Source organism: Passer montanus, unplaced genomic scaffold (assembly GCF_014805655.1).
Source record: "Passer montanus isolate IOZ18808 unplaced genomic scaffold, ASM1480565v1 scaffold7, whole genome shotgun sequence".
NCBI lineage: Eukaryota > Metazoa > Chordata > Aves > Passeriformes > Passeridae > Passer > Passer montanus.
The window spans coordinates 6,872,586-6,885,692 of NW_024372147.1; the positions used below are offsets into that span (position 1 = coordinate 6,872,586).

The 13,107-nt window shown below is 35.8% G+C and overlaps 1 protein-coding gene across 4 annotated transcripts in view; it reads right to left on the minus strand.

Moving 5' to 3' along the window:
* Window positions 1–13,107, minus strand: part of ADAMTSL1 (ADAMTS like 1) — a 389,415-nt gene that overhangs the window by 10,413 nt on the left and 365,895 nt on the right. For all 4 annotated transcript variants that reach the window (XM_039729898.1, XM_039729897.1, XM_039729899.1 and 1 more), the window contains one exon: window positions 802–1,002. In XM_039729898.1, the coding sequence (XP_039585832.1) occupies window positions 802–1,002 (201 nt within the window). The remainder of the gene's footprint in view (window positions 1–801; window positions 1,003–13,107) is intronic.

A 13,107-nucleotide genomic window follows, 5' to 3' on the forward strand; every position in this document is an offset into this window, starting at 1 on the left:
GCATCAGGCATGGAAAGTTAATAACATAGTATGGCAGTTAGGTGAAGCCAGATACCACTGAGCATCTGAATTTTTAAAGGTGTGTTACTTAAATGAAGATACGGTTATCAGTAGTTCCCAGCAGTATCTATGACTCTATGATCTTGAAACCCCGTGTCTTTTACCAGACAGTTCACAGATAATTTGTCCTGAAGATAAATGTGGGAATAGCAACACACTCAAAATTTTATAGCAAAATTGAAGGAAAAGTTAAGTTCCTCACCTCTCCATCACTGACAATTGGAGCAATGAAAGCTGCATGTTTTGTGCCATCCCAGCTGCACCACTGTGTTCTTGTGGCTTTTTTATCACCTTTCTTCTAGGAGATCACTAACAACAGCTCCAGAACTTTTACAAGTGAAGGGTTTTCAAGGAAGAAGAGACTGTGAGACACTGACCTTTGAGTATTAATAGAGGGGCTTCTGTTTTAAGAGGTTTAAACTCTGCCACCTCTGTCTTGAATTTCTGGACAAGAAAATTGTCCAAGCTCAATTGTAAGCATAGCTTGAATCGGGAAGGTGTGTTTTGTGCTCAGCAGGGCAGAAATATCTGGTGTCATTTTGGCAAAGTAAAATATAAGACACTGTAATGTACCCAGTAGTCCTGCAAATCTATATCCATGGCAAGAAACCATCAAGACATCTTTTTCCTGATATGCATGGTGATGATTTCAGAGGGGAGAAATTCAGGATGAGAAAGACAGTACAGGGAAGTCCATGGCAAGAGCTTTCCAGGGTGAAATGACTGAAATGGAAGAGTTACCTTGTATAGCCAGGGTCATTACTTGTGTGAGTGAGCCAGCCTCATTCTGGGCAAGGCAGCTGAATTCACCATTAGTGAAATCACTGACATTGAGTATATGAAGGATTCGTCCTGCTGCCAGGAGTTGATGTTGCAGACTGAGAGGCTCACCAGAGTAAAGCCAGGTAATGTTTGGGGTTGGATGCCCATCGACGGCACAACCTAAAAAATAGGTACATGAGAAAAACTTGCTGATTACTAAACCAGGTTTATGCTTTGAAGAGGTCAAAATTAGGAGAAATAGTTGATTTCATCCCATTTTCTCCTCACTTTCTCATAAGGATAAAAAGTAATTCTGTAATAAGGAATACCTTCTCATCATCCAGAATAAAATCCAAAAGACAGATAATCTGCAAATTGGAAAATCCAAAATAGTTTGGAATGATTTATATCAGACCTTCTAAGGTTCCCACTGTTTTCTGATTATCCTCATATTGGTATTGAAGAATGTGGGATAGGGGGGTTATAAACCTGGCATAAACTCAAGGACCATTCTTGAATGTGCAATACAAACACAACCTGGTCTCCAAATTTTCTACATAACCTACAGGACCACCTTCCTCTTTCTCTTTCTTTTAAAAATATTTTTAAATGTTATTTATTGTTTCTGTTACATTAAATATCAGACATTTTTGTTATACAAAAAAATTTGTTGGAAAACCAAAGAGATAAAATTGAGCCTTTACAGGTTTTGTTGGGTTGTGGTTTGTTTGTTTGTTTGTTTTTTCTTTTTTGTCACACAAGAAACAGCAACTGAAAAAACCCTGATGTTCTAAAGCATTGTGTGAGATCTATGGATCAGCAGCACAGATGATGAGATTTAAATTTTCAGTGAGTTCTTTGCCGGTTGACCTGAAGGAAGTGTATCTACAAGACACTTTTTGCTTTTTACTGTGGCTCTTATATCAGCTGAACACTTTGCCAATTTCATGATGAATTGCAGGAAATTTGTGAGACTGGTACAACTTGGGAAAGTCAGCTAAGTTGTTTTGCCTATTTTCTGGGGAGAAAATTAAGAACTAGTTGACTTCCATAGCATAACCCATTGCCACCAATTGCAGGGGTCGGAAGATGGAAATGCTGTATGTGAGGGATGGCATATTTCACTAGGACTGCTTCTGGTTTAGGTTTGTCCTCCTGCACTGATATGTATGTCACTGAGACATGAAAGGTCTCCAAGTTTCTGCAAATGTAATCTACTCTGATTGCTAGTTGGTTATATTGAAGCTTTATATATATATTTTTTTATTAATATGTATGTGCTTGAATTACTATATTGTATACAAAACCCCTTTTGAAAGAACTGTCCTTTATAAGCACACATAACATATATGCATCAGCTTTCACATGAGTACTGTTCAAAAGGAATGGGATAAAAAAAAAAGGAAGAGTATGAATTTAAAATACTGAAAATAGAAGATTCTTCTAAGATGAAGGAATAATCCATCAGCTGATCTTTCAATACTGCCATCTCCATGTAATTTGATTACTATTTACTATTCACTGAAACAAATGAAGATGTGAATGTGAAGTCTCTGTAGCTTCACTACACAATTAACAGATGCTGCAACATGACATTTTTGTTACTGCTCTTCCTTCCATTCTTGTTGGTCCACCTGAGGAGAACTTTGACTAACATATAATGGGCAAGTAAAGTTCAGACAACAAAATATCATTGTCATTAATCTGCTCAGGAAGGTTGAAGAGTTTGATTTTCAAACATCATTAAGACCAAATCCTGGACTTAAGGAACTCGCTACTTCATTTAGGAACCCTTGTGACCCTTTTGAATTTGGTTATACCTGTAAACTAACTAGGGGATTGGGCTACTGTAATCTTTACTTTTGTGCCTTTTGCCATTAATCATACCTGCAACCACACTACTCCTATGACAGAAGATAGTCTCTTGCCTTCTTATAAAACAGAAGGTCTCACACAAGACGGAACACGCCAGTGGTGACTTGTGGTATGCCCCAGCCATTTTCATGCTGAGGGGTACATCCAGATACTCCAGCCACTCAGGAGGATAAATACTGGGGCTCTCACTGATACAGTGGCTACATGAGTCTCTGCTAGTTCCCTGTTGCTGTCAAGCCCTGCCTGTATGCACTGTGGGGAAGAAAGGGCTAGATACAGCTGCCTGTAGGGACTCATTCACTCCATGAAACTGGTATTTCAGAGAGCAAGGGCTCCCCAGCAAAAGACACACATGCACAGTAGACTCTGCAGTCACGATGACAAAGTTGTACTGGAAATGAACTAGTAAAAAATGCAAACAAATGTTTAAAAATAAGGAAAAGGGGGAATAAAAAAGCAGAAGGACAGAAACTGACCCCAGTGGTTTCACCTCTTCCCTTTTTTAACTTTTATTTATAAGGGTGAAGAGTCTGCTGTTTGTTTTAATTTCTTTGGCAAGATCTAATGCAGTTTCATCCTTGGCAGTTATCTCTACCCAGCACTCCCTTCCTGACAAGAAAGACACAGCATTCTCTGCTGCTTATTCTCTTACCCTTAATTTTGTAAGCTCTCTACTCCTGCTGTTTCATTTTTTCCCACTTCTGTGCTGAAAAATAACTCATGCATTTTCCAAGATACTCATTCTCAAGTAAATGAGTGACATGAAAGGTTTTAGCCTTATAGTTTAAAAGTTGCCTAAGTAAAAACAATGAAAGACAAAGGAATATAGAGGAAATGGACAAACTTAAAAAGTGGCTATATGGCTTTTGCCTAGATTATTCCATTTTTGTAGTTTACTTGTCCTTTAAGATTAGTGTAGTGATTTCCACAGGTCAGCATATAGCCACAGAAATTAAAACAGGCATGTAGTGAGCCCAGTTTTATTGTTTGCATTTGCAAGAGTTTGCAGAGCGTAAATGCAGAAAGCAGAAAGGTCAGCTTGATGCTACACACAGATGGGATGAACCTGAATTCAGCATGCAGATGGTCCCGGTTCATGCTGTTTGTCTTTTAAAAAAATATGGTTAGGAAACACAATACTGTCTCCTTAGTACTGACTATTTTACTAGTCTAACATAGTATTTCTGCTTCTAAAATGTATATATAAAATATTAGCTAAAGGAACAGCCAGTAATCAATAGTTTGGGGGAAAACTCTCCAAAGCTATTGCCTAGATATGCACTACCAGCGAGTGATTACTACTTAACAGTAAAACTTTACTAATACCTATTTCTCACATTTCACAAGTGACATCTACTATATATTTTCCATGTGTATGGATTCATAGGCTGTGGGATAATATTTTATGCATAGTAAGTGAGAGATAGAGTACAATAAAATCTCATGTTCCATCAATATCTCCTTATCGTCCAGGAACAATTTTAATATAATTTAATGCAGATTACTAATACTTTTTATTTCCCCAATCCCTATGGACATTGACTGTTTTATCCTTTCAAAGCTCAAACCCCATCCATATAATGCCTAAGAAGGAATAGCTGTTTTTGTTTCCAGACACCACAGCTATTGCAGAACTTTCAGGTGTTGGAACCCTTGGGAAGATGATCAGGGAACACACTTCTGGGACTGTTTGGAGCATTCAAAGCTCTGGCATGAGAGGGCCTTTCTCCTTCAGTCTTAAGCAGAGAAAGAAAATACTTCAGTCCTTAAGCAGAGAAAGAAAATACTGCCTTCATCCTCCCTTCCAAAGATTACTGGGACTCTGAATTCATTCAAAGCCAGGATGAACTACTGATGTGCAAAAGCTGGAGATAGAAACAAAAATCTAATAAAAATGACATCTTCTAGTAGGGAAAATGTTAACAAGGATAACGAGGGCATATTTTGAAAGGGAAGACTGATGTTCCACAACAACTCCAGCAGTTTCTCGAGAGGAAAGAATAAATGCACACTCCAGGATAAATTTACCTTTGCACCACCAAATTCCCCATTACACTTTGCAACAGTTTCTGAATGACTGTAGCTGCAGAAAGGCTCTGGGCTAACATGCTAAGACTAGGAGAAGAAAATACAAAACATACACCACTTTTGCACTTTCAGACCTGATAAAAACAAATGCAAAGGCCGTTGATATTAGGATCCCTTTTCTTTTTGGCAGCACAGAAAACATCAAGTGAATAAAAATATAAAATAAAATATAAAATAAATATAAATAATATATAAAACCATATAAAAGTTGAAATAAAGATATATAAAAATAAAAAAAAATAAATATAAAAATGTGAAGTGAATTTTGCAAGTGCTAAATACATTTGAAATATATAAAAGTAGAAATAAAGATATATAAATATAAAAAAATATAAAATAAAAATATAAAAATGTCAAGTGAATTTTGCAAGTGCTAAATACATTTGAAAATGTAAATTTAAAAAAACCAAACCAGCACTGCCTTTAAAATAGGTATCTATTCTTAAAATATAGATTATTTTCAAGTCTTCATATTTGTCTAACAAATAACACTCTAATTTACTGTTGACAGGATGATTAGCCCCAGGAAATGTTTCTAATATTTATTAAAGATGGAATCTGAGTGAAGACTTCAGGCCAAAATCTGGTAGTTTATTTGATTTTGTATTTCTGTTATTTTACTGACCTCTAACAGAAATCAGTTGTGGACCACAATAAATGGTATTAAAATAATAAATGTAATGCTGCTACAAGACTTGAAACTTGACAGTATTTCCACTCTAAACTCTACATTTAAGAAAAAAAGTATGCTTTCAGAACAGAAATCAGATAAAGGATGAAGCGAGGAACAAAATGCTTTGAACAAACTGTGGAGAAGCCACATATCAATCTGAATAGAACAAGTTTGGTGCTGAACTACTATGATGTGGCTGAGACTGTGCTACTGTGTTCACACTGTGTAGGTGATTACTGGTAGTGAGAAACAGTTCCCCATTTTCCTCTCAGGGCTAATTTTCTCCTTAGCTGACTGAAATGATAAATGCACGTTAAATGGAACGGAGTTAAAATTCAATTCCACCTTGTATGTAACATAAGGATAAAAATTGACAGGATGTATTCAACTTTTAAACCAGCTGGAGGTAGGTAAGATCATGTTTGAAAGTCACATGTGTGTAATACCTGTTTTGCTGAAGAGGCAAAACTAAGAGGCATGTCTTTGTAATTTTTCTAATGGGAAAAGATCTTTCAATATACTATAAAGTGACAGACACAACTGTTTGCTATTATGAAAATTGTTTCTCATTGCTTTCACACACTGAATGAAATAAAATTTATAAAAAGCAATGGAATCAAAAAAAAAAACAACCCAAAACAAACCAAAGAATTAATATTTTTATAAATTCAACTTTTACTTATATTTTTAAGGCAATGCAAATAACATGAATTTATGCTAGACAAGGAAAACCATATATTTAGGAATCCTTGAAATAAGCCAATTGAGTTAATAACAGTAGCACTTGAAAAAAGAAAAAGAAAAAAAGAAGGCATTTTAAATAACTATTTATGGCTCCAAAGGTGCAGTTGAAACATACTATACTAAACGTATGACATGGTTTTTAACAGTTCTCAAAACACCTCAACTGGTTACCCAATGTAACACATGCCACACATGTTGTCGTTATGAGACATCACTTACATAGCATTGCAAATATACATAGTATTCAACAAAAATTGAGTCAGGCTCATTCCCAGCCCCACAGTGGTTGTAAAAAATGTTCCCAAATACACAGACACATGGTGGGGCCATTAAAAAGCAAGGGAATTTTCAAGCTCTGGTAGTTAATACTGTTTCCTAAAACAGTCTGACAACAGAAATCCTACACACTGAGAATCACGTATTAATAAGGACTGTTCTGAATACAATCTGCAATGGCAAATCAAAAGTCAAACCCTACAGTAATGGATACAGCATATTTAAATGACCACCTAAGGTAACTTTGATAGGTTTACTAAATTCATGACAAAAACAGAAAAGGAGTTAAACTGTAAACTTCTAACCCACCACTGCCACAGCTCCAGGTTAACTGTCCATTTATGGGAGAAAAATGGCAGTCAGATGAGACTCGTGGAACAAGCACTGAACAACAGTACAGCACAAGGAGTTCAACAAAAGACAGAGCAAGAGCTGGAACATAATGCAATTATCAAGTTGCAAATGTCAGTGCTGCTGCACTGAAATAAAAAAGTTTTTCTTTATGTCATAACCCAATATAAACTTGCTACATTTTGAAACAGCATCTCAGGTGGCACTTGGAAAATAAAGAAATCAGAGCAGAGGAGGTAGAGAGCAGACAGTTTGGGAAAGGCAGTGATGCTGCTCCAAAGAGGCTGTAACTTCTGTCCTTCTGAGAGATGTGAGCATTATCATAGAGTGAGAGGTTGCTTCAAAACTTGTAATTGAGAAGTCCTTTAGTCAACATGTTGGAAATCCCCCAGTGTTTCAAACTCCCTTAACACTTCAGAAGAATTCTCAATTTTGCAAGTCTAAAAGATCTTTTATGAAAAGGAAGCTAGCAGAATAGGAGGTCTCCATATCAGGATACCCTCAGCAAGTCTAATACTTCTATTTAGCCACAATGATGTTTCTCAGTGGAAATCTGCATTACTTTCATTAGAAAAAAATCTGGGTCAATTATTTGGGTAAAGCTTAGAGACAAAAGTTCAAGAGCTGCAACTCTTACAACAAACTCAAAATTCAGCATATATTGCCCCAAAGGCCAGTGATATTATTTTATATGGAAGCATTTCTGACCACTACTATAGATCAGTGGTTGTCAGATTATATCATTCATGGCACAAAATAGCAGTCAGGAAAAAACTCAAAGCAGCAGATTGCCTGGAGGACAACACTCTTTTGACCCTGTGTACAGAGCTTGGCAGTGGCTGGACTAGTGTCTGATTGCATGAAAAACAAATACTGTTTTAATGTAGCCAAAATGTTCAACCATTCAGAGGTATCATCACGTAATTTTTAACCCAAAATGTATGCAGTGTGTATTTGCAAAAGAAAAGCCACACATTTCAATGCAATCCTACAGTGTAGTCTGACATAGTCTGCTGTAGTCTGGTGTAGAAGGAAGATGATGGAACACTCTATGAACTTTTTACAATATTTAGGATGTAATTAATGTGATAGTATGTGATCAGGCAATTAAAAGCAAAGATAATGGCACATTCTTGATCTTAATTTTAATTCTAGTCTTTACAGAAAGGTCATGTACCTACCTGGAAATTCTCACACATACAGTGACAAAGCAGACTTTTCACTGAGAAAATATTGAAAGACACAGATAACACAATTAAAAGGACAGGCTATTCCATGAATGTACCTGATACTTTATCCTCATCACACTAGACATAATGTTAATATCAAATAAAGTTGCTAAAAAATATTCTTAGAACTTATTTTCAAAGATGATGACCAATTTATTACAGAGAATGAGAAAAAAAAGATATGGAGCAAAATAACTTCTCAAATATTCATGATTTTATCTGAATCCTAATGCACAGCTTCTGCAGCTGTCTTCTTCCTTAAGGGGAGCACAGATACCAGTTTAGTTGTAATTACTCACAAATTTTCTTTTTGCTAGCTTTGTGCAGATTGCAAATTATTTTGCATTTCTGCTTCAGATTTTAATACAGCAATAATCCCCAAATACAGGAAAATTAAAAACAGGCTCATGGTAGAGATGGGAAGAGCAAAGGGGAGTTGCAAGAAAACATACTTTCCAGAAGATATACCCTTGCTCTTGAGTATATCAGTAAACACTGAAGAAATTTGTACTGATGAGATAAGTTGTGTTCATTAGGATAGTTTATTGCTTTTCACACTGATTTTTGAACAAGTGTCAGTGCTATGGGAGCCAGATGTTATGGCACAGTACTTAGCAGGCAATTGCAGCATTAACTTGTCTGGCTCTGCTTGAAAGAGTTTGATCCTGACATTAGCCTATCTGATCTGGTTCTTCTCCTAAAGCAGTCAGCTGTACATTTGGCTCACTATAATGCACCCAAGAACATGCAAAAAACTCTAGATAAATTTTTCTCTCTGCTGTCATGTCTAGATAACCCTTAAACCTACTGGCGAGTACTAACTAGTCAGAGGCTTGAGGAGATCCCCTCTAAAATAATAAAAAAACCTGACCCCTACCCTGAACTTCGGGTTTTGGCTTCAAGGCACTTGAACCTTTTAAAAAAGTAATTTATTCAAACTCAGAAGGCTGGCCATTGCAAGCAAGGTGACTCTTTTTTGATTCTGCTTTCTGGGTGGTCTTCCAGGAACCTAAGCAATTCTACTGGAAAATGAATCAGATATGCTACTGCTAGTAAAAGAAAAATGAGAATGAAATACAGTAAATTTGGTACAGAGAAATCCTTTGTACCTTTTAAGTGAAAAAGTTATCACTATGTGATAAAAATAACTGAATTTCAAATATAGATATTTGAAGAACAGGACTTCGTTGTGCAGCTGGTCATTCTCTGAAGCAGCAGTGAAATTGGCAGCAATGCTGCTCTAATTCTATGGTCATTTGGGGTAACGAAAGCAGAAAGAAACCTGCTTTTTAGGACTATGTTTGCAGTGCTGATAGTTAAATCATGTTCTAATTTGTGAAGTGAGTAAATACAGAAGTAATCAAGGAGAACACAATAAATACGGTGCAGCAGTATTTTTTTTTTTTACATTTGACTGTACTTTTCTGGTAATAGAAAAATACAGTTTGTGATCTAACTTCACTGTACTTTTCAGTATCCCTTACAAGTAAGGAGGGATGGGAACCAGACTTCAAATAATTGCCTAGGCTTTTCTCCATTTATTCATATTATCAGATTCCCAAAAATACCATTTTCCTTCTGCCCTCTTTACTTCAGTCTGAAATTATACAGGGAGTACTCCATGTTCATATTCCTAGAAGTATTCGTTTCTGAAATTTCTTCCAATGTTCCTGCAAAAACTCTCACTTAAATATAACTAATGTATAGATGTCAAAGTTATTAAAGCTTCATCTTTCACTACACAACACAATTACAACACATTCAGTATTGTTCAGTGCTGAAACAAGGACATATTTTAAAATCATATTTTGTGTCTTTTGCCAAGTCTGCTAATTCTTAGCCTCCAATAATAATACAATATATACAAGAAGTTGCAGTGAATCTCCATGAGGATTTGTACGATCCTCAATTTCCCACTGAATTATATTCAAATACAGGAAATAACAAGCTTGAACCCAAAGGAAAACAAATATTCTTGACCTAAAACTTTTTCTGCAGGAGTGTTAGAAGTCAGGAACACTGGATCCTATAACCTTGATTTCTGCCAATATTAATATTAACAAAGATGAAGACTCATGGAAATGTGTCCAAGGACTTGTGTAAAAAAAAAAAAAAAAATCATTGATACTTGTAGCATTGATAAACTACTGAAAATATACGAGCTTAGGATGTTTCTATAATTCCAAAAGATAACATCATGAAGTAATCAGAATTGACAGAGGTCAAATGGTCATGAATATTTTTAAAACCCAAAGAATTATTTTCAGGTGACCAACAAAATACATTTTCTGTGAAAAGAGTAGTGTTCCTTGTAATATTTTCATCACCAACATTCAGGACAAATATAATCAAAATTTGAAAAGTCCCAAAGACAGAAACATTAATAAGAGTAAGATCAAGATCTAATGTGAAAACTTTCCAGAGAAATGTAAATTTGTTTCACTTCAGAAATCAAATGTGTTTTATCTTACACATAATGTAAAGTCTTTTTGTGTGTTTGCCATGAACCAAGAACATCAGAATGTGCATGACAGTCTGTGGCTCGTCAGTGATTGCATAATTGCAATACCATAAAACCCAGAAATATTTCCAAACTCATGGGTGTTCTAGCTCTGCTTTGGAGATAATCCTGTCCTTCAGTTGTGTGATCTGTAGATAATAGACAAGTGTCTGCTACACAATCTGACAATGAATGTGAGGACTAGGGAGGACTGTGTACTCTGCACATATTTTCAACATTTGTGAAGGAGCAGGGCAAGCATCTATCTAAGCAAGCCACCATCTACATCATACTTTTCAACTGGATGATGAGTTGGGCCTAGAAAGCTGTCTGGAATCTCAAAACTTTCGAAGCAAAAGTACATAAGATAAAAATGTTGCTGATTCTGTTGGGCAAGGCATGGGTCTTTTAACAGGTAGTTTCCTCTGCTTTTATTGTGAAGGCACATAAATGACTTCTCAATGACCCTTGCAATGAGAAGGAAAACCTCCAGACCAGATATCTGTGTGTTATGATACTGATCTCTATCTTCTGCAACACCCTGAAATTTAAGTAGAAAAAACCCATAGGAGGTTATTCCAGACAGCAAGTTAATAATTTTACATGGTTGAAATTGTGGTGGAAGCACTGCACAAATACACTTTGTAAAAGACAGTGTATAGCATGTATAATAATCCAGAAGTTCTATTTATCTCCTTGCTACTCAGTTTATAATTTTTTTTTAATATTTGATACAGATGTTAATTTCCAAACAAGTTCTTCTCTGCTATGGACTTCCATTGCTGTATTAATATTTGCTGTTTGCATTTTTTTTAACCCCCCCAAGGCATGAAACCAGTAAACTGGTCATTGGTTAATGAAGTTTTGATTCCCATTTTTCTTAAACTCTGGCAAACCCATGCATGACTTTATCCAGATTTCAAACATAATTTTTCACGTTTGTTGTCTTTAACTCCTGTAAAAGAAAATGTTCACCCAGAGCTTACTTATCACTCCTTTTCTTCACATTTCACTCTGTTCCTTTGCACATATCCTGTTTTCCTTCACTACTCAACAATTCCTTATATGACTAGATTTCCAAAAATATGTCTAACTGAGTACCTTTTGAGTCCCAAGAGATACTGGTGCCTAACAGTATCACAGACAAGGATCTCACACATAGCAATTTAGAGTTCTTCTATGGGACATCCAGAGGATGTACAGCCAACACCTTGACATAATAAATGATAAAAGACTTAGCAGGATTAAAGTTGATTGGGTGGGTAGTAGAATGGAAAGAATCAATGGACAATATTCTAATTGACTGGATAGCCCATTCCATGCCAATGTTTTGTTAGAAAAAAAAATCACAGAAGATTTTCCTAGGTTTGAATAATAACAAGGCTCAAATTCAAACGAGTAAAACTCCAGTGAAGTTGAGAGAACTGCCCCAAGAATTAAATTTGTTTGCTATTTTGCAATTACAGTCCACGGAATTTCCTTGCCCATGAAGTGAAACAGCAGGATACAGAGCAACATGGCCAAATGGGATTGATCTGGACGTGGTTGTATACAGACAGTGCAGAAAACCCTTTGTCATTCAATTACTTCTTTTAAATAATAAAAACTGCCTGAAACTCCTAAAGTCCTCTTTTTGGAAATCTGAGAGGAAATGGATGAAACAGGAGTATGACCCAGTCTTAAATCAGTGAACATAAAAAAACCTTATTCAAAATTATTTATTCAATGCTAATAAATACCTACAACATTTTCCTCACTGAGGACTATTTCAATGCAGTTTTTGTGCAAGCAGAAATGTAATCCAGAACTGCAGACTAAAAGCCATTGCAAATGTATGCAGATATATGCAGATGCTTGGAAAAGGAAACCACAAAACTAAAAGCATAAATAGAATGTCTCCATTGTGAAAATAAAATCTTAAAATTGCTGTTAAATGTGAGGAAAGAATGTTTTGGAAAGTGTAGAGATGTATTAACACTCAGGACATTGCATCTGCAGAACCCTTGCTAAAAGTTTCAGACCCCTACCCCTAAAAGGAGAAAAGATAGCTCTGAAGTTGTAGAGCTTGACAAGTTTTCATGGTATGCAGTAATGTTTTTGTTAGGAAAGCTGTTTGCCTATCTGAGCCTGACAATTAACAGAGTTTCAAAGCAGCCTGTGAAATGACATAATAAAATAAATATACCCTGAAATTTAGAAAATAATGAGAATCTCTTTGCAAACAAATCACACCCACAGATCTGAAAGGAGTTTAGAGGAGTTTACAGTTTACAAGAAGAACTTGCTGTGTAAAGAGGATAGAGCTATATGGAAGGCAAAAAAGGATGAAAAGAAGAAAAGCATTCCTTCAGGATGAATGATTCCTTATATGGCTTCATGCAAACACTGATTATGTGAAATAAGAAAGAGAAATAAAATGAACAACTTAAACCAGAGAGCATGCAAGGTCAAAACATGTAGAGAGGGATAGGCAAAACTGTGGGAAAGGCTCTAAAGAAGGATATACAACATGAGTAGCAGGCATATGGCAAAGCAACTACCCAAATATA